General features: G+C 38.7%; 1 protein-coding gene and 1 pseudogene across 5 annotated transcripts in view; one reads left to right on the top strand and one right to left on the bottom strand.

Moving 5' to 3' along the window:
• Positions 1-727: 727 nt before the first annotated feature.
• Nup98 (nucleoporin 98 and 96 precursor) overlaps positions 728-22786 on the bottom strand; it is a 106919-nt gene continuing 84860 nt past the window's right edge. For all 5 annotated transcript variants that reach the window (XM_076846740.2, XM_076846742.2, XM_076846739.2 and 2 more), the window contains 10 exons: positions 21021-21250; positions 19327-19593; positions 13225-13382; positions 12083-12226; positions 10514-10656; positions 6043-6264; positions 3416-3657; positions 2803-2957; positions 2169-2280; positions 728-2035 (listed from right to left, as the gene is read on the bottom strand). In XM_076846740.2, the coding sequence (XP_076702855.2) occupies positions 1818-2035; positions 2169-2280; positions 2803-2957; positions 3416-3657; positions 6043-6264; positions 10514-10656; positions 12083-12226; positions 13225-13382; positions 19327-19593; positions 21021-21250 (1891 nt within the window). In that variant the 3' untranslated portion in view covers positions 728-1817. The remainder of the gene's footprint in view (positions 2036-2168; positions 2281-2802; positions 2958-3415; positions 3658-6042; positions 6265-10513; positions 10657-12082; positions 12227-13224; positions 13383-19326; positions 19594-21020; positions 21251-22786) is intronic.
• Positions 14344-18867, top strand: LOC143392113 (V-type proton ATPase 16 kDa proteolipid subunit c pseudogene; annotated as a pseudogene).

Consider the following 22786-nt stretch of genomic DNA (forward strand, 5'->3'; position numbering starts at 1 on the left):
GTGCATGACTCAAGGTGTTTGTTTTTTGGGTGTGGATGTGGGGCACTGGGGATTGAACTCAGGGGTTTGCACAGGCGAGGAAAACAGTTTCAGCCCCATTCCCTTTTTTAAGTTGTTGATGGATCTTTACTTTTTTATTTATATTCGGTGCTGAAAATCAAACCCAGTGCCTCATGCTAACCAAGTGTTCTATCACTAAGCTACAACCCTAACCCCCATTCCTTTTTGAGATAGGGTTTTGCTAAATTGCCCAGGCTGGCTTTGAATTTATAATCCTCCTGCCTCAGCTTCCTGAGTAGCTGGGATGACAGTCCTGCAACATCATGCCTGGCATGACTTGAGATTTAAAAACAAACAAAAATACTCAAGTAGAAAAGCAAAGAAGCTTTGAATGGTAAATATATTCTATTGGGCAATATAAAGACCATCAACTGGAAATCTATGTGCATAAATGTGTAGCAATCAGTAAAAATTAATAATCAATTCCTTTGCCAGTAAATTTGCCCTTTGGGCTAATTTGTGGTATCACTTCAGCACCAAATTAGTCTCCCTTTAACATAGCCTATCTCTATTTCGACTCTCCATTCCAAATACAGGTTAAATCAAGGCCACCATACAGATTGTTGATGTAAGAAGGCCCAAAAATACAAAGGGAAATCCAATACCAGGAATGCTATAAACATTTCATTTTATTTTTTTAAGAAAGTAGATTCAGAAAAGAGGAAAATAATCTAGATCATTTATTTATATATATATATATATTTTTTTTTTAATAAAAACCTTTACATAATCTTCATGCATAAAGACCCAGGAGTGGCCATGTTGTCTGGGACAGCCCTGACCATCAACTGCTCAGGCCAATCCCTGGGGATCCCCATAGCTGGCAGCAATGTAGAGAAGGCCCTCTGCCTGCCCCTAAAGCCCAGCTCCTTGTCTGCCTCAGTGAGTTTTACCTTCTGGAAGGGTGGGAAATGCTTTGGGGTTAGAATGGGAGGGGTAGGTAGGGCTACCTGACCTGTCATTTTATCCAAACTCTTCAGATAAATCCAGACAGATGTTCTAGAAGGATAACTAGTAATCAGGGACTAAACCAAGTTTCTGGGAGCTTCCCAGAGACATATGTGACCAAGGACAGCCTACACAGTAGTAGGGAAGGTATTGTGTTCATGGAACATTCACATACCTTGAACATCAGTCCCTCCATGGCAGGCACACCCTTGTACCCTAAATGTGTCAGAAAGACCCTGTTCTGTTTTCAAAATCAGTCCAACCCTCTTTTGACTCCAAAACTCAGTGTTAATTAGCCAATCTACTTCAGAGACAAATGCCTCTTCCTTCTGGGGATAGTTACCTGATAAAGAAGGACAATTCTAAATCAGTGCAATTGTCCCATCATCTCTGTTTCCTTTCAAAGAGTCCTAGTATAAATAGACTGGAGTAGGGTAGCAGGTTGGCATGGAGGGTCACAAGATCCAGAATGCTAGGAGGGTAAAAGAATTCTCTGGTTCTTTGGGGGATTCTGCCAAAGGAGCTTTATTGACCATTTTTGAAAAGGAGGAAAAAATGTTGAATGGTCTTGAGGATGGTAAAAGGAGACTTGCCTCCTTTTTTTTTTTTTTTGGTTCCAGAAGCCCTTACACTATATTCAGTATTAAGAAAAGCCCTGAACAACTGTGGGATGCTGCTTGAGGCAGCAGGGAGGGGTGGTTTCCATAGCCAACCCAGAGAATGGCAAACAGTGGCAATAAAAACAATGGCTGAGGACCGCTGTGGTGAGTGTGCATCAGCATGTGAGTGTGGTGACAAAAGCCTGGGGATCACTGACTTCCAACAGTCAGTTCTCGCAGATAGGACTGTGTGAGGCTGCGCAGTTCCTCCAAGGCATAGTCCTCAGGCATGGGGAGCCGACCAATGTGGGGAGCCAACAGGCGCAAAGGGACTCGATGAGGGTCTGGCGTTGAATCAGAGGTTGCATCAGGGGCATGCTGCAGGCTCAGTACCACCCGCAGCAAGTTGGCTACACGTTTGGCCATGTCTAGAGAAAAAGAAAAAGAGTGAGCGATGAGAATGGGGATGGGGTAAAGTGGACACTGGGGTTGGTGGGAGGGGTGTAATAGTCATAGATAGGAGGCAAATCACCAGGAAGGGGAGAGAGACTGCAGGCTTACCTGACTGAGCCAGGCGGTCCTTGGCATTATAACACTGAATCTGCTCTATCCGGCTGCACAGTGATGTCACTTTAGTGTGTAACTGTTCTAGTTCATAACCTGAGCAATCCACCTGCACAGAAGCAGAGAAACCAATTAGGCCCGAAGTTTCTGTTATTCTAATCCTACTCACAGACTCCATACAAAGCCCTGAAACAACAGTAAGGTGAGGGAGAAGAAAATCCAAGAAGCTGACTGGCAGTGCCATGCTATCACCACTGAGCCTAGTTGCTAAAGACAAGGTACTTAGCAGTAATATACAAGAAGGTTGCTTAAGGCCTTGCTAAGTTGCTGAGGCTGGTTTTGAACTTGAGATCCTCTTGTCTCAGCCTCCTAAGATGCTAAGATTACAGGTATATGCCACTCTCTGCCAATGAGTTTTTAGGTGTATACTCGGTCTGGGGTGTAGCTTAGTGGTAGAGTACTGACTTGGCATGCACAAAGCTTTGGGTTTCATCCCCAAGACCCTGTTAAAAAACAAAACAACCCCCCCCCCCAATTTCCATCAAATGCATAATAAGGCCTTTTGAAATCTCTGAACCTTTAAAGGGAGGGGGAAAGGAAAACCAGGTGGAGGATTAAAGAACTCAGGTACCTGCTGAATATGGTGGAGCATTTCAATGACTCGAATATAGTCCAGATAAACGAGTCCAGACATTTCCCAGTCCTGAATTAGAGTGCTGCGCTCTGGAGGTGCTAGGTCTTCCAAGAACCCCTTCAGGTAATCATAGTTCTCATTAATGATGGCATCTGAAGAAACAAAACATCGAGAAAAATGTCTGTAAAAGTAAACACATGGTTCCTAAAGGTGCAGAGATCCTGGAAGAAATGACAGGAAGGAAGGAGAAATAATGTTGGGTCAGATTTGAAAATTTTAAGTAGACATTGTGAAACTCTCCAAAGGGAAATGTAGAGAATTTTTGGCTTCAGATCCCTAAGCAGAATGTCTGGTGCTGTTGGATAAAATTCCCATAAAGAGTTTAATATAATTAGTTCACATCCTCGCAAATGCTAACTTGATAATACTGCTTTCTTCCCCTGCCCCTCTAGCCCTAAGTCACTTCCACAGAAAGCTTTTGCAAAGTGTGATTTGCTAACTGTATGCCATGTCCTGTACTGGGCATCATCTCTGGCTTGGCCCATCATGGAGGTTCAGAGAGGCAGAAGAATTTGGGGTAATTCCAGGAGATGTGGGCCCCAGCACTTACCAGAAGCTAAGTGCTGGATGACAAGTTTGTGGCAGCGGTTCCAGTGACCAGCTTTAAACAAGTAGAGGGCCTCCAAGTGCTTATCACATTCCATGTGTGCTCGCACTGCTTTGGCCTCATGAATCCATTCAGCAGGCACGCAAAGCTTCTGTGTAAGGAAAGTCTCCTTAGCCCAAGATTCAGGGGTCTCCATTAGCTGGCAGTGCCGGGTAAGTAGCTCTCGAACAGCTTTCTCACGCATGCTATAAGAAGAGAAGCTGAATTTTTACTAATCTCAATCATGGAGAAGGCTGCCCCAGAGATTAGAGGGGCTCCCTGGGACAGTCTCTCATACTGATCCTTAGTGGATCATTTTAAACTTCACTAAAAATATTAAGCTATCACACCAACATTTATTTATTTATTTTAATACAGAAAGCTATGTCATAGGAAATAGTACTTCAACTTTTTTTTTTTTTTTTTTTGAGAGAGAGAGAGAGAGAATTTTTTAATATTTATTTTTTAGGGGCTGGGGATGTGGCTCATATGGTAGCGCGCTTGCTTGGCATGCGTGCGGCCTGGGTTCAATCCTCAGCACCACATACAAACAAAGATGTTGTGTCCACCGAAAACTAAAAAATAAATAATAAAATTCTCTCTCTCTCTCTCTAAAAAAAAAAAAATAATAATAATAATATTTATTTTTTAGTTTTTGGTGGACACAACATCTTTGTTTATATGTGGTGCTGAGGATCGAACCCGGGCCGCGCATGCCAGGCGAGTGCGCTACTGCTTGAGCCACATCCCCAGCCCCCCAACATTTATTTTTTAATTGAAAAAGAATACAGAGTATTTAAGCACATATGTTCATAATCATAAAATCAGAAACCTAATATTCTAGGGGAAGATGGTCCACTCCCAAAAAGGGCTTTCTCTTCATAGGATCTCGTTCTCTCTTTTTCCTGTCTAGTGACACTGTCTAAATTAAATGCTAGTTTGGCTACCACTTAGAAAAGTAAGGACTTGAATAGGAAAATTCTGTTCCACAGAGCATTCCTCTTTTCCAACTTTTGCTCTTCTCTGTTCCCACAAGATCAGTACAAGTGAACAGAGAAGTTTCTGAAGGTAATTGTCTCTTCCAGGGCTTGCTTTTCCTTTATTTTCTCAAGCTATCAGCTTTCCTAATTCATTCTCTCTACCTCTAGGATAAGGCCATTAAGGAGAATTCTTTGCTGTCAGGGTTACAGGGTTAAAGGATCAGTCATTATGTATCAGATCAAAACTATTCTCCTGGCTAGGTATGGTAGCACATACCTATAATCCAGGTGGTGAAGGAGTTTAAGGCAGGAGGATTAAGAGTTCAAAGTTAGCCTCAGCAACTTAATGAGCCCCTAAGCAACTCAGTGAGACCCTGTCTCTAAATAAAATGCAAAGGACTGGGGATGTGGCTTAGTGGTTGTGTGCCCCTGAGTTCAATCCCTGGTACCAAAAAACCAAACCAAACCAAACCCCAAACAAACTGTTCTCTTTGACTCTTTTCTGAACTCCTAGGTTTTTAAGAACTCCCAGTCAAATTACAGCCGCCTCCTTTTTTTTGGCAAACAGGATCTATTTCCTTGCAGCCAACTCTGAATCATCATTCTTTTTTTTTTTTTTTAGTTGTTGATGGACGTTTATTTTATTCCTTATATGTGGTGCTGAGAATCGAACCCAGTGCCTCACACATGCTAGGCAAGTGCTCTATCACTGAGCTATAACTCCAGCCCCTGAAACATCATTCTAATAGCCAGCCTTTTAGTTCAAAATCCCCTATTAGTATTTTTAAAGAAACTCATGGCATACTCTGTGTTCATTTCACTTCCTGTTAAGGATGAAGCAGAAAGAGAAATTGATGAAACTAGGCTGTGCAAGATGCTTTATACTTTTACTCATATTAATCCCATAATCACCTCTGAATAGGGACGGACATCATGATTTCTTTACCCAAAGGCCAAAGTGAATAAGCTTCATCCTAAATCAAAGTGATATAGGATAGACCCAGCATTTTAACAAGTATGACTATAAAACCTAACCCACCACAAAACATGCCAGTAGAGATAGGAAACTCACTTTCCCATTTACTAGCTATATGACCCTAAGTATTATAAAATGAGTTAATATGTGAAAAGTACTTAGAGCCGTTACAACAAAGTACTGTATACATGTTTATTTTTGTTATTTTTTAAAAAAATATTGCGAAGTTTGGCCACAAACATGTGATTCTCCTGCCTTAGCCTCCCAAGTTTCTGGGATTACAGGTGTGTGCCACCACACCCAGCTTCCCCTTCATTATTTCTTATTCCAATTTTACATGTTCTTTGAATTTTATCTCCAGACATTCTCTGATCAATGCAGCTCACAGAGATCTCTTCATCCTTCTGAAACTACTGAAGTGCCTTGTGATAAATATTATTTGGCATGTAAACAAAGGAAATCTTTTTTTAACTGATTCACATGAGGGTTTAACTGTATTGCGATTATCACATGGCTATTTCTAATATACATTCTAAACAATTACTTGCTAAATAGAACCTTAAGAGACTGTGACTCCTTTGGGGTTGCTCAAGAATGCCACAGGTACCTGGCAGGTTCAATGACTCCTTACTCACCTCGAGTTGTCAATGTGTAAGAGGACGAAGATGGCCCACTCCCAGAGCCCTTCACTTTCAAGTTGACCAGCATAACTGGCCTGCAGCACACCCTTAGACTGCTCTGAGAGATGGGTATAGTTAAGAGCTCGCAGCACCTCCCACAGATGCCAGCTTAGGCGGTAGTCCAAAGGATCTGCGGTGATGCTTCGAGGCTCCAACAGCTGATTGAGATCATAATGTCTGCAGAGGAGAAATTGTTCAGAGTTACTATATCTAGCTACCAGCTCACCTGTAATGAACAAGTCAACTGTTCTGGGCTTCTCTCAGAAGACAAAGGAATCAAAAGGGCAAAAGTATTAAAGGCCTCTGGAGACTATGTTTTTCAGCCAGTCTATGTGATCTAATAAGTTTGTTGGTACTGGTGTGGCCTGTACAGTTTTACCATCTTAATACAATTATAATTGTCTGAATATAGACAATTGTCTTCACAATTCTCACTTTTCCCATCATTCATTACAGAGGCTATTACTTTTCTTAAAGCTACCTTAGTGTCTTTCACATTGTTCTATTATCTGAAGATAGTTGCTTCTCCTGTTTGTCTGAATAGCTAATAGTCTTATTGAGGATTATTTTGTTCTATGGCTTGTCTTCAACAGGTATTATTATTATTGCCAATGGATTTTTAACTTTGTTTATTCATATGTGGTGTTGAGGATCGAACTTGGCCTCACACATGCTAGGCAAGCGCTCTACCATTGAGCCACAACCCCAGTCCCAATGGGTATTATTTTTTATACAGAAATACAAGTATCCTGAATTTTCAGTGTTTCTGCAGAGTTTTTTTGCTTTTTCACCCTCTACTAAGATCCAGGATTTTCAACAGTCCCAGGCCAGTTTATATAATAAATTCATAACCTTCAATTCAAATAAGTGAGAATAGCATAAACTAAGATTCTTTACTTCCAAGTTTTAAAGATCTAGGGCTTAGGTTATCAACCAATAACTTTATCTTTTCACCTAAGAGCTCAGTCATTTTATAACTTACTTTCTTTTTATTTTGAGACAGAATCTAAGTTGATTGGGGCTTCATGAAGTTGCTAAGGCTGGCTTTGAAATTTTGATCATCCTGCCTCAGCCTCCTGAGTTGCTGGGTGTTACACAACTTTCTAACTACCAAAGGAAGTTTCTAATACTTCCTTTGGTAGTTAGTGAAGTTTTTCTACATCAGTGCTTTTGAAACAGAACATTATGTGATTAATCTGCCTTAACCAATTTCCACTTAAATCGTGGTTTGATTGAATGAATAATAATAATAATCATTTAAAAGGACAGGGTGGGGGCTGGGTTATGGCTCAGTGGCACACACCTGATATGATGGTTTAATTTACATTTCTATCAACTACTGACACTGAACATCTTTCCTGACCTCTGGGACATTTTTTTTGTTTTGTTTTGTTTTGGTACTGGGGGCTGACTCAGGGGTGCTCTACCACTGAGCCACACTCCCAGCCCTGTTTATTTTTAAGACAAAAGTTACCCTAACTTGCTTAAGTTGGCTTTGAATTTGTGATTCTCCCTTCTATTTCCTGAGCTGCTGGGATTACAGGTATGCCCACCACACCCAGCTCTGGGTCATCTTTTTTTCCTAAACTTTATACATTTATTCATTTATATTTTTTTTTGTGTGTGGTGCTGAGGCTCGAATACAGTACCTCACACATGCTAGGCATGCACTTTACTACTGAACCACAATCCTAACCCATTTGTGTCATATTTGATGAAGCGTACGTTTTAAGTATTTGCCCAATTGTTCAATAGGGTTGTTTACTTTTTATTATTGAGTTTTAAGATTTCTTCATTCTGAATATAAGACCTTTATTAGATATAGGAAGCATAAATATTTTCTCCTAGTCTGTGATTTGTCTTTTCATTCTCTCTTTTGGGTACTGGGGATTGAACTCAGGGGCTCTTTACTATTAAGCTACACCCCTAGTCCTTTAATTGTTTTGAGATAGCTATGCAGACAATCATATTGCCTCAGCTTCCTGAGTTGCTGGGATTGCAGGCATGTACCACTGTGCTTGGATTTTCACTGTGCTTGGATTTTCAACAAGAAGCAGCTTCATTTTGTTTAAGTCTTACCATTTTTTTTTTCCTTTCATGAATCTTGCATTTGGTGTCTAAAAAAAATCTTCATCTGAATTACAGCTGGAAAGATTTACTGCTTTCTTTTAGAAGAGTTATTGAGTTTGACAATTTATGATCCCTTTGACCAGGTTAATAGGGATAATAAAACCAGAAACTGATTGTTTGAAAAGGTCAACAAAATTACTAAACTCTAAGCAGACTAAGCAAGGGTACAAAGGCCTTCCAATATGAGGACAAAAAATTTATGAAAAAGTGTAACATTCATTAGTAATTAGAGAAATGCAATTCAAAATTATGCTGAGATTTTATCTCATTCCAATCAGAATGGTAGTCATCAAGAATGCAAACAATAATTGAGGCTGGAGTGGTAGCTCAGTGGTAGAGCACTTGCCTAGCACATGTAAGGCACCACATAAAAATAAATAAGAATAGGGCTGGGGATATAGCTCAGTTGGTAGAGTGCTTGCGTTTCATGCATAAGGCCCTGGGTTCAATCCCCAGCACCACAATAAATAAATAAATAAACAAACAAACAAATAAATAAATGCACAGTAGAAAGAAAAAAAGTCTTAAAAAAAAAAAAAAGGAAATACAGGCATTGTGTCCAGATAAACAATAATAAATGCTAGAGAGGACATACAGAAAAAGGAATATTTTTATGCTGCTGCTAGGACTATGGAAATCAGTATTCACATGACCCAGCTGTACCAGTTCTTAGTATTTACCCTAAATAATCAAGTCTTCATACTGTAGCTATATATATATATATATATATATATATATATATATGCACAATTCACAATAGCCAAACTATGGAACCAGCTTTTATGCTCATTAATGGATAAATGGATAAAGAAAATGTTATATGTGCATAAGAGTTTCATTCAGTAGGAAAATAGATGAAACTTGAGACCATTATATTAAGTGAAATCAGTCACACTAAGAAGGTCAAGAGTCATATGTTTTCTTTTAAATGTGAAAGCTATAGAGGAAAATGAAAGATGTTCATGGGGTTTCTTATGAAAATGAAGGGAGATTAGTAGAATAGAGAAAAGGGACCAGGGCGAGGGAAAAAGGAAGAGAAAGAGGAAATAATGGGAAATGATAATGGCCAACTTATATTGTGTGAATGTATGAATACCTAGTATGCACTAATATAATGCATCAATAAAAAAATGCACAAATATAATGCATCAATAAAAAAAATGGGGAAAAAGTTATAAATATCAGAAAGCCATAAGATTATTAAAAATCCTAAAAAGATATTTAAGCATAATAAAAATATCAGAAATAACTTTATGCCAATAAATTTGGTGACTTTGGTGAGACAAACTCCCTAAAAGAAACAAAGGATCAAAACTTCATTAGTCCTGTATCAATTAAATAAATTGTATAATGTAAAAAGTTTAATAAAGCAAACCACTTTGTCGCCAATGCTGACCTCCTGGGCTCTAGTGATTTTCCTGCCTCAGCTACCCAAGTACTTGGGACTACAGATATGTGCCACCATGCCTGGCTTGATACAACCATTTCTGGGTGTAAATATCCATAGTAGCTTTATTGAAACTAGCCAAACCCAACAAAATCTAACTGCCCATTAACAAGTGGATATATAAATTATGCAAAACCCCCTACAAAAAGCCAAAAACAAAAACAACTCCCTCTAGCCAAAAAAATCTTCTTTTTCTTTTTGGCAGGGGTGGTGGTGGTGGTGGATATTTAATGTAGATTGAACCCAGTGGTGCTTTACGACTAAGCAATACTCCTAGCCCTTTTTATTTTTTGAGACTGGGTGTCATTAAGTTCCTGAGGCTAGCCTCAAACTTTTGATCCTCCCGCTTTAGCCTCCCAAGTCAAAGTAATTACAGGCATGCACCACTGCACCTGGCTCAAAAGTGATTTCTGAGGGTTTGGGGTGTAGCTCAGTGGTAGAGTACCTGCTTCTCACATGTGAGGCACTGGGTTTGATCCTCAGCAAAACATAAAAATAAATAAATAACATATTGTGTCCATCTACAACTAAAAAATATTTTTAAAAATTAACTTTTGATACACATATTAATACGGATAAATCTCAGAATTATCATGCTGAATGAAATAAGCATGGCACTAAAGAGAATATATAGAATTATCTCAAATACATGAAATTCTGGAAGAGCAAAACTAAATTATAATAATGAAAAGAGAGTCAATAGTTTAACTCTCATTCTAACATTCTTTCCCTCTAATTACTACAAGTTATATTTGATAATTCAGACTTATAGCAATTCAGAGGCATAGGAAAGGGAAAGGATTCCTTAGGGGCTCATGGAGCCCTCTCTAATTCCTAGCCATAGTTTACCTGTCACTGTAAAGTTTCAGAAGGTGAAAGCAGACGTCTTGAAGTGGTCTCCGTGAGTCTTGCTCCTCCTCTACCACACAGCCAGAATCCTCCAAGTATGAAGGAAGTGGGCAGCAGGCATATCTGTCACCTTCAGAGGTATTCTGAAGAGAAAAATTTGATAGAATAATATACCAGCTGCTAGTCTATTTCAGTAGATGTTATCATGTCTTAATCATTTCACACCTGTATTAAGAATTATGTGACGCATGCCTATAATCCGGCGGCTTGGGGGGCAGAGGCAGGAGGACTGAGAGTTCAAAGCCAGCCTCAGCAATTTAGAGAGGTGCTAAGCAACTCAGTGAGACCCTAAATAAAATACAAAATAGGACTACAGATGTGGCTCAGTGGTCAAGTGCCCCTGAGAATCCTGGATATCCCCCTCCAAAAAAAAAATTATGTGACAGGTGTGGTAGTATATGCCTGTTATCCCAGCAAATCTGGAGGCTGAAGCAGGAGGATTGCAAATTGGAGGCTAGCTTCATCAATTTAGGAAGATTGTCCCAAAATTAAAAAAGGGTTGGGGACATAATTCAATGGTAGAGTGGCTCTGGGTTTAATCCCTAGTACTACTCCTTCCACACACACAAAATGATACATCAAAATAATCAGTAAAAAATTTAAAACTGGGGCATGGGTCATGGCTCAGCGGTAGAGCGCTTGCCTCGCACATGTGACACCCTGGGTTCGATCCTCAGCACCACATAATAACTGACTGGTAAAGATTTCAAGTAGCTCTCACTGAACCTTGACACAATTATTATTATTATTTTTTTAATATGGGATTGACCCAGGGCACTTTACCACTGCGTTGCATCCCCAGCACAATCCTTTTAAAAATTCTGAGACAGGTCTCACAAAGTTGGTGAAGTTAGCCTCAAACTGCAATCCTCCTGACTCAGCTTCTAAAATGCAGGGATTATAGGCATGCACCACTGCACCCAGCTCTACAATTTATATATATATATATATATATATATATATATATTTTTTAGTTGTAGGATGGACACAATAACTTTATTTATGCATGTTTATGTGGTGCTGAGGATCAAACCCAGAACCTCACATGTGCTAGGCAAGTGCTCTATCACTGAGCTACAACCCCAGTGCCCACATTCAGTTTCTTTAGTGTTCTGTCTCCTGATAATAAATGTCATTCTAATAAATAATATAAAATAGGGGAGGATTCAGAAATGATGAAATTAAATCCTACAATTACTTTGACCTCAACATATAAAATATGATATTTGGAGGCAAATTTTAGACCTTCTAATTAGGGCAAAACCAAACCTCATGCTGTATAATATCATGCAATTCCCAAATGGGTAATACAGCATTAGGAATGAAGAAAACCTCTTATTTAGAGGCAGGAATACAACTGTGCAAACTTTTTACGGCACTTTCAAAAAGGCAGTTAGTAAAAAGTACTGTATTACAGAAAGTGAGTTAAGAGCTTTTTCTCAGCAGGACTTCTCAGTTAAAGACAGAACACCACCAGGATATTTACATGTACCTACTGGATAGATATACCTGAAATGCTTCTTCATACATGCTGAGTGCCCTGGAAATGGAGGCTGTTGGTGGAAGCAAATACCAAAGATGAACAGCAAGGGAGCGTTTCCAATCTAGCTGAGAACACACATTGATTTGCTTCTGCTCTGAGAGCTGCCACACCTGCAGAAAACAAACTCATCATCACAGCTGTATTTTATCTTGTTATTGCCTACATCTGCAAGTTATTCACTTTTCAAGTAATATTTTAAATTACTCATATGCCAGTGTTAATGACCCAGATATACAATACAAAGTCTGTCAGTCACAGGTGAGAAGGTGGATTTGAACAAATAACAATCAATGCTCAGAGATGAGAGCAGAGAGGTCTTCTCATTGCCTATGGTACTAATTTATAAAATTTTAAGATGAGAATAAATTTTGACTAGCTATTACATTTCTGAAATTTGACTTTAAGAAGGTAATCAAATAGGTAGTAATAGATAACTAGCTTAAAATAATTATGTTTCATCATCCATAAAATGAAAAAGAAAAGGCTATTATAAAGATTGATGCTGTAGGACATGAAAAAATGTCCACATAAAGTTAATTTAAAGAAAATAAAGGGGCTGAGGCTGTAGCTCAGTGGCAGAGCTCTTGTCTAGCATGTGTGAGGCACTGGGTTTGATTCTTAGCACCACATAAACATAAACAAATAGAGGCGTTCTGTCCATCTACAACTACAAAAATTAAAAAGAAAAAAAAGGGGGGGGGGCTGGGGTTGTGGCTCAGTGGTAGAGTGCTTGCCTAGCATGTGCGAGGCCCTGAGTTTGATCCTCAGCACCACATATAAATGAATAAATAAAAAAAAGATTTAAAAAAAAGAAAAAAAAAGAAAATAGATTGCAGAATTGCCATGCATAACTGATTTTACTTGTATATACACACATGTAATATTTACATTATTTATCATTCTGATATGTGATATGGTGAATTTTAACATTTTAATTTCTATATAGCTAGATTTTCTTTTTACAACAGGTATGTCTGCCTTTATAATTTGAAAACATTTACACTGGAAATTAAATACAAATTATCCAGTTATGTGTAACAGTGTGTAATTTACAATAATATAGTTTATAAAAAAAATTGATGTGAGATTATGGTAAAGGGGACAATACCGGTTTTCCAGCCAACAGGGCAAAGATGCGTAGTCTCTCATCCTGGATGAAGCAGTCAGCCTGGAGCTGATGCCAATCCACCAGTTGCATGGTGAGCAGCTCCCGAACCGACTGGCTACCCACCAACTGAGATAAAAGAAGGGCAAGACGGTGATCACCTATAAGAGAAACAGAAGTTCTCTGGTGATTACTAAGGACTTATGGACTTGGTGAAACACTTGGGGGCAATCATTGTTTTTATTTTTTCCACCCCTCAGCGGGAATAACTTAACACCTACCCCTGACTACTTCCTGCAACAGTACCAAAATACCCAAAATTTACCACTGGGCTGGGGATATAGCTCTGTGGTAGAGTATTTGCTAGCTCTAGACCTGGGTATAAACCTTAATATAGCAAAGCAAAGCAAAGCAAAGCAAAAACAAAACAAAACAAAACAAAAAACATTTCCTATTTGAGTAGAAATACTTGAACATAACCTAAATTATATATAGACAGCATAGCATATAGAGATCAATGGCAGATCTACTACTTCTATGACCCTAAGCACATATCTAATTTAAAGGTTTATAGTGAAAAATGAAAGAATTGAAAGCATGCCCAACTAGAAGGTACCACCATAATGACATGCAAACCTAAAGAAAAGAAATGTGTGTGCAGAAATGGGACATGCAAACCTAAAGAAAAGAAATATGTGTGCCTAGATAAAGTGAATGGGTAAGGTTTTCATTCCTACAGGTCCAATAATCTCTCTGAGAACTTTTTCAAGTATAAAGGCCCAGGACAATAAAGAATTTTATTTAACTGGAATGTGAAGGAATAGGAATTCCAGTTAATTCAAATTTCTAGATAAAAATGTGATTTTTGACAAAAATTCTTTGTTTTAGTTCATATTACAAACTCCTAAGTCAAGAGTCTTTTCCCTTTTCTTTCTGCCTGGATCAATGCTTACAGGATTATATAAGGTACTGTCCTGCCAGAAGCTAAAGCTCTCATCTTAAAGGGTTTCCTTCACAAATTAGAGTGGCCTGCTTGAAAGAAATCATATATCAGGAAAACTTATGGAAATGTGCTGCTAGGCCAAGTTATCTCCCTATATGCATATAGGTATAAGACCATGAATGGACTATGATTCATGCAGTAAGTACTGCTTATTTGACCATAAACTGCTAGTATTCTGGGTGACTAATACAAAAGAAAATGGACAGGGAGTACAGTACACTGGGGTTCAATCTCTAGTACAAAACTAAACAACAAAAACCCATTATAGCTTGATACATTAAGATGTCTTTGCAAACTAATCAGCTTTTGTAAATCCTTGACATTTTACACAGACTTTACCACTGAAAATATACTGAGCCAGGGGCTGGGGCTGTAGCTCAGTGGTAGAGGGCCTGTAAAAAATCGTACATGTGGGGCTGGGGATGTGGCTCAAGTGGTAGCGCGCTTGCCTGGCATGTGTGCGGCCCGGGTTCGATTCTCAGCACCACGTACAAACAAAGATGCTGTGTCCGCCAATAACTAAAATATATATTTAAAAAAAAAAATCGCACATGTGAGGCACTGAATTTGATCCTCAGCACCACATAAAAATAAATAAAGAGGGGCTGGGATTGTGGCTTAGTGGCGGAACACTTGACTGGCATGTGTGGGACATTGGGTTCTATTCTCAGTACCGTGTATCAATAAATAAAATAGAGGTCCACTGACAACTAAAAACATATTAAAAATAAATATATAAAGATACTGTTTCCATCTACATCTAAAAAAATATTAAAAAGAAAGAAATAAAAAAATTCACTGAGCCAATGGCAGAATTCTAGGATACTTGCTCAAATAAATTTTTGTGTATGATATGAGGTAACGATCTAAAGTTAATCTTTTTTTTTTTTGCATATGAATATCCAACTACTCTAGCATTATTTATTGAACAGAGTATCTTTTCCACATTTAAATAGTTCTGGGTACTTTTGCTTAAAAAAAAAAAAAGAGAGAGAGAGAGAGAGAGAGAGAGAGAGAGAGAGAGAGAAAAGTTAATCCAGGTATGGCTGCATGCCATGCCTGTAATCCCAGTAATTTAGAAGGCTGAGACAAGAGGTTCACAGGTTTGAAGCCAGCATAGTTGATTTACCAAGCTGCTGTCTTAAAACAACCACCATCACCACCAAACAAAACAAACAACAACAATAAAACAAGACTCGGAGTGTGGTTCAGTGGCAAAGCACCCTTGATTTCAATGCCTAGTACCCACCTTAAAAAAGGACTAGAAGTGAAAGGATTTTATATTTGGATTCTCATTTTTGTTCCATTGATTTATATGTGCACCCTCCTAATTATCTTGGTTATTGTAGCCCTAATATAAGCAAATATTTTGAAATAAACAAATATTGAGTACTCTCTAGTCACTCTCCTGAAAAAGGTTCTTTGCATTTACAAATAAGAGTCGAGTTTTCAGCCAGCACAGTGGAGTATGCCTATAATCCCAGTAACTTGGGAGGCTGAGGCAGGAGAATCATGCGTTCAAGGCCAGCCTTAGCAACTTAGCAAAACCCTAAGCAACTTAGTGAGACCCTGTCTCAAAATAAAAAATAAAACAAAAAAACCCTGGGGATATGGTTCAGTGATTAAGTACTATTGGGTTCAATCCCCAGTACAAAAAAAAAAAAAAAAAAAAAAAAAATTTCGTTTTCTACCAAAATAACTGTTGGAGATTTTAATAAGAACTGTTTTGGGGGCTGGGATTGTGGCCAAGTGGTAGAGCGCTTGCCTGGCATGGGCGGGACCTGGGTTCAATCCTCAACATCACATAAAAATAAAAGGCATTGTGTTAAAAAAAAAAAAAAGAACTGCATTGAATGTATACATTAATTTTGGGAGAACAGACATCTTAAAGATACTGAGGTTTTGAGATCAATCAGTGTTTCTCAACTAGGTTGATGTGCCTCTTGGGAAATCTGTTATAATTTCAAAAGGGTAAAGAACAGGGAGGGTGTCAAATAACTAAAAATGTCGATGACAGCCCAACAAAGATAACGATGCTAAGGTGCAGACATATTCTATGAACCTAGAATGTCTCTCTTCATTTGTTTAGATCTTTATTTTCTCAGTGAAGGTTTGTAGTTTTTAGTATATGCATACTGCAAGTTCTTTACCACCCCAGCCCTAGAATTTAAAAAAAAATTTTTTTTAGTTGTTGATAGACCTTTATTTTATTCATTTATTTATGGTACTGAGTATCAAACCCAGTTCCTCACACGTCAGCCAAGTGCTCTACCACTGAGTCACAATCCCAGCCCCAATTTTTTTTAAACTTCATTTTTTGGACAAATTATTGCTGATCAGTTGTATTTTGCATATTGATTTTGAATCTAAGACCTTGCTGAATTAGGTTTGGTTCCAGCACCTTTTTGTGGATTCCTTAGAACATACAGAATCACGCCATCTCCAAATAAAGACAGTTTTTACCCTTTCCTTCCCCTCCACCCCTTGGTGCTGGGGATTGAACCAGGATGTAGCTCACCCCTGAGCTACACCCCCAACAACCCTTTTTTATTTTGAGACAGAGTCTAAGTTGCTTAAGACCTTGCTATCTTCCTGCCTCCCAAATCGCTGGGATTACAGGTGTGTGCAACCACACCAAGTCTACCTCTTCCTTTCTGTTTTCTCTTTCCTGAACTGGCTACAACATACATGACAGTTTACACAAAAATAGTATGACCGATTTTAGGGATAGATCACTTAAATCTTCCATCATAAAGTATATTAGCTGTAGATTTTCCATAGTTATACTTGAATATCAGGGTAATAATGGTATCAAAGGATGAGTTTAAAAGTACTCCTGCTTTTATTTTCTGAGATGGTCCTAGATCGGTGAGCAAGTGCTATACACTGAGCTACACTCCCAGCTTTAGATTCTTGATTTTCTCTTTAGTTTTTCTAGTTTATAGTTATGAAAGTGGAAGTAGTGAAGAAAAAGTTTTTAAAGAAACCTGGAAGTCAATACTGAGGACCTGACTTCTGACAATTTTAAGACCTTTCACACTACATATAGATGTGCTGGTGATTACAACATTATCTTTGTGTATGTTTGTGTGTCGGGGTTACCGGAGGTTGAAGTCAGTGGTGCTCTACCACTGAGCTATATCCCTAAGCCCTTGTAGTTTTGAGACAAGGTATTGCCAAATTGATAAGGCTGGCCGTGAACTTTCAAGTCTTGCAAATGGAAGAAAAACCAAAAACCAAAAGAAAGAAAGAAAATCACCAAGTAAATAGCTCAACCCAGAGTTAAAATTCTACATGTTTTCTGTAGGTACCTCTGTACCTAGAAGTGTTCCAGGATAGCCTCCACACCAACAAATTAAATAAACAAGACTCAGATGTTAAGGGCACTGCTCGTTCCGTCCTCTGCAGCCTCTTTCTGCTGTCATCCTTACTGGGGGCATTTTTTCTTTTAGGGGTGGTAGTGGTTGTGGTTTAGGATTGAATTGTTCCACCACTGGGACAGTGTCTCCCTAAGTTACTTAGGGCCTCACTAAGTTGCTGAGGATGCCCTTGAACTTAAAGATCCTTTTGCCTCAGCTTTCTTAGTCATTGGGATTACAGGAATGCATCAACATGCTCAGTCCTTTCTACTTTTTGAAAAAGATCTTGCTAAGTTGCCCAGGCTGGCCTTTAACTTGTGATCCTATTGCCTTGCTTCTTTTTAAAAATTTTTTTAGTTATAGGTAGGCACAACATCTTCACTTTATTATTATTTTATTTTTATGTGGTGCTGAGGATCGAACCCATTGCCTCATGATGTTAGGCAAGCGCTCTACCACTGAGCCCCAGCCCCAGGCCCTGCCTTGACTTCTTTAGTGTCCGGCTAAAATACTTTTAATTAAGTAAATTTATGTTTAAGGTTCCAGAAAGACACAGTCCCTATTCTGGTGAAATCAGCAATCTTCCTGAGAAGCCCAGATTTAAAAATTCACAGGTTATAAGACAAATTCACAATTAAGAGAGGGACAGCCTTCGCTTGGCCTGCTGTTTTCGCCCCGCCCAGCCCGCAGACAGGAGACCAAGAACAGCCCTGAGTATGCCTCGTTCTTCGTGGTCATGGGCGCTTCATCCGCCATGATCTTCAGCATCCTGGGTGCTGCCTATGGCACGGCCAAGAGTGGCACCCGCATCATAGCTATGTCAGTCATGAGATGAGGCCAGAGCCGATCATGAAGTCCATCATTCCAGTGGTCATGGCTGGGATCATTGCCACCTACGGCCTAGTGGTGGCAGTCCTCATCGCCAACTCCCTGAATGATGGTATTAGCCTCTACAGGAGTTTCCTCCAGCTTGGTGCAGGCTTGAGTGTGGGCCTGAGTGGCCTGGCAGCTGGCTTTGCCATTGGCATTGTGGGGCATGCCGGTGTTTGGGGCACTGCCCAGCAGCCCCGGCTGATTGTGGGCATAATCCTGATCCTCATCTTCACTGAGGTGCTTGGCCTCTACGGTCTCATCGTGGCCCTCATAAGACCCTCAAGCTCACCAGCCACAGAACACGATATAAAGACCACCCCCTCTCCTCATTCCAGAACGAACAGCCTGACACACACACACCCTGGCAGCCGCCCCCTCAGTAGTTGGTCTTGTAAATGTACACTGTCCTAGTGCCCATTGTCTGCTGCCCCACCTGGCCCCTTCCTCCCCGTGTTGTGGACTTTGTTGTGGTCCATTCATCTCCCATCCAGGCCCCCAACCAGTGAGGATGCTAGCCTCTGGCCCCCACCCACCGCCCTAGAGTGCTCTGTGTATAAAGATGAATTAGAGTTGTCATTTTTCTCTTCACTGGATGTTTATTTATAAAAGATATGACCTGTTCATGCGTCTGTGGAGCAACCTTCGTCTCCCAACTATATAGTACCCTTTAGGTAGAGTGTTGCTTTGTGGGGTCCCCCCTGCTGAGACTCCTTGGATGGAACCACCTCTTGTGCCTGGTGCCCTGGGCAGTGGCAGAATGCCAGCCACCAGGCTCTGGTGCCCAGCTGTGTCCAATAAAGTTCTAGGAAAGAGATAAGGGACAGTGAGTAGGAAGTAGTCAAAGACATAGAGAAGGGCCATATTACCTACCTGACTGCTGTGCCAAAGAGCAGGCTTCACTGATCCTACTGCCTGTGAGGTAGCTGAATACAGCTTCTACTGGATTGTCTTTTCGGGTTAGGGAGACTTCCTCTTCAATCTGAGGAGCAGCAGTGTGGGATAGCCATCGAGAGAATGCTCTTCTTCGCTCCAGAATCTGAATGTATTCACTGGGCTCATCCAACTGGCTGTCAAGCTCCTTCAGGTGGCCCCATAGGGCTTCACATAGAGTCCATGTCAGGCTCCAGTGCTTCACAACTTAGCAAAGAACAAAAAAAAGCAATGCTATGACTCTAAGTCTTATAATAACTTCAGAGAGGGAATCACTCTATAATGATGTAAGAAATATATAAATTAACACCACAAACACTAACTCAAGTTGAATACCCTGAATCTGTTTCTGTATCATTCAGCTTTGTTTTAGAGATATGTGATACAACTACTTGCTCACTTGATGTATCAGAGGTACATAAGATAACAAATATAACTCTGGTCTTTAAAAAGGTTCCCCTAGCCTAATTATGGCTAATTTCACCTCACGTGACAGAGAAAAGATCCTTTAATTTCATTAAATTCTATCTACAAAATGCTTTAAGGAATGTAAATCCTCTGAAAATTTGTAAGGGACTATTCTATTCTGTTACAGGGACAACCTAAAAATTACTGGGTCTAAATGACATTGTTCAAAGTAACTTAAGAGTAAACCAATTCTAATCTAGACATTTATATACTAGGTTCACTTCAACTTACAGTTAAATACAGAGTTAAGTGACTTGCCCAAAGTTAGAGACAATATGTAGCTGTGCTAGCCAGGACTCAAAAACAGGTAACAAGTCCAATTTCATACTTTTTTTCTTTTTTTTTTTTGGTACTGGAGATTTAACCCAGGGGTACTTTACCAATGAGTTATAGCCCCACTTAGCCCCAGCCCATTTAAAAAATAAATTTATTTTACTTTTTTGGTTTGGGGATTGAACTCAGGGGCACTTGATCAATGAGCCACATCCCCAGCCCTATTGTGTATTTTATTTAGAGGCACGGTCTCATTGAGTTGCTTAGTGACTTGCTTTTGTTGAGGCTGGCTTTGAACTCACAATCCTCCTACCTCGGTCTCCTGAGCCTCTGGGATTATAGGTATGCACCACCATGCCCAGCCAACTTCATTCTCTTAACCAGAATGCTATATTGCCTCTCAAGAAATAATGATAATTAAAAAGGTAGCCCTGTTTATCAAGCTTATAATTATGTCTTGGGAAGATAACTTACAAGTTTGAGAAGAGTATATATGAGAAAATGAACAAACACAAAGGGCCAAACATAATAAACAAGTCCCCAAATATACAGTACAGCACATTCTAAAATAGTGTAGACTTTTCAATAAAGGCAATTTACTAAACATGTAGTTAAATATAATTTTTGACTCTTTCATAAATCCAAGTCATTTGACTGACTATAGATCTTTAAAGAAGGATTTATATTAAAAGGCCTAAGAATAATTGTAAATGCTGACAGTTTCTTACTTGAGACTGTATGTATACCAATTCAATTACAGAGAAGTATGAGCTTAGGCATACACTCACTAGATTGATGGGAGGAAATTTTCCTCCAAAAAACATAAACTACTATACCCTTTCCCTTTTTATTGGGATATCAAAGGTTAGTGGTTAGTTGTAGTGTATACTTACTTTGTGTTTCCAATAATTCTCTAGATGCATCCTTAACCCAATCTGCATAGTCATGAATGACAGCAACACCCGGATTGGGGACAATGAAAGGACACAGTTCATCCACATGGACAGTGCTATGTTTTAATTTAAGCTCCAGAGGTGTCTGGTATAATTGTAGATCTTCATCTAGCTTCTTCTGCCTCAAACTGAGTTTTTCCAAATGAACTTTGAATGGAGACTCAGTCAGTCTATAAGAAACAACACATGAGGAATAAGAATATGAAGATAAGGCAGAAGCTAAGATTTTCTTACAATCAAATTCAAATCTTCTTAGGATTACAAACAGAATACAAAACATTTCACTGTGATTTTTAAAGGATTTTGTTATCTCTGTAAAATCATCAAAATCCAGTTAGAAAAAAAAATAAACCCCTTCCCAAGTTCAAAAAAAAAAAAAAAATTATTCCCTAACGTTGAGCTATACTGAACTCATGTGCGATACTGAATAAACAAATAATCTGACCCTGACATTCAATATCCCAAGGCCAGGTTGGTTATAATAAGCGTGGGAATTGGGTAGTCCAGACTTGGAACTGATTATAGCATGTATTGGAATTCTATAAATCCAAAGGCAAAAAATGCAGAATACCCACTTTACAAACACTTAGGTATCGAAAGTCATGAAGCTAAGCTTGTAGATACTAAAGAACCGGCTTTAAATTAAAATGAGAATATAGTCAACTTGGCCTGGACACAGTTTTTAAGAATGATGCTAACAGCCAGGCGTGTTAGTGCACACCTGAATCCCAGTGGTTCAGGTGAGGAAGGAGGACTGTAAGTTCAAAGCCAGTCTCAGCAATTTAGTGAGACCCTAAGTAATTTAGGGAGACCCTACCTTAAAAAAAAAAAAAAAAAAAAGAGAAAAGAATTATGTTAACCACTTCCAAATTACCACAAAATCAAGTTTATTCTAGAACTGATCACTGTTTAGTGTCTGTGAGGTTCAAAAGATAGTTGTTTATTTTTTTTTTCAAGAATCAACTAAGAATACATAATCATCTTCATTCAATCTGCAGCAAAGATTGCTTTTTTAATTATAAAAAGCAAATAAGAAAATTTGCATAGATCTCTGTTAACAGAGAACTTTATATATAATCTGTTAGACACAAATAGTTCTATATAAAGTACATATAGAATGTAACAATAAATCCCATCATTATGTATAATTATAATGCACCAATAAAACATTTTGGGGAAAAAAAAAGATTCTAACAATGAAGGGCTGTCAGCATAAAAACATGCATATAAAATTGTTATGTACCCATATGTAAATGTTAATTGTGGAGGCTGTATAGAAACATTACAAGCTACCATACATACAACATATACAAAATACTTATCCATGGACTATCAATAGTTTATACACTTACCTTATAAGACCTAAGATACAAGAAATGTGCTTAATTGAAAACATCACATATATTATGAAATCAAATATCTAAGCAACAAATTAGAAAAAATGGCTAAGGCAATAAAAAAGCTAAAAACCCAAAGAAGTTGGGAGTATTAGCATTAGGTCTATTACTTTCCTACCTAAAGTATAACCATTTGGTAAGTATGCTTCATAATTTGATAGAATAAATGTAGCTATCTTATTTCAGTTCATAATTATAAAAATATATTCTATCTAAAATTGTGCTAGAAATATATTTAGAAAGATCATAAAACAGGGTCCCAGTCTTGGATTTGATAATGAATTTTTTTTCCCTCACATATTGCCTTTC

The sequence above is a fragment of the Callospermophilus lateralis genome, chromosome 2 (assembly GCF_048772815.1).
Source record: "Callospermophilus lateralis isolate mCalLat2 chromosome 2, mCalLat2.hap1, whole genome shotgun sequence".
Classification (NCBI taxonomy): domain Eukaryota; kingdom Metazoa; phylum Chordata; class Mammalia; order Rodentia; family Sciuridae; genus Callospermophilus; species Callospermophilus lateralis.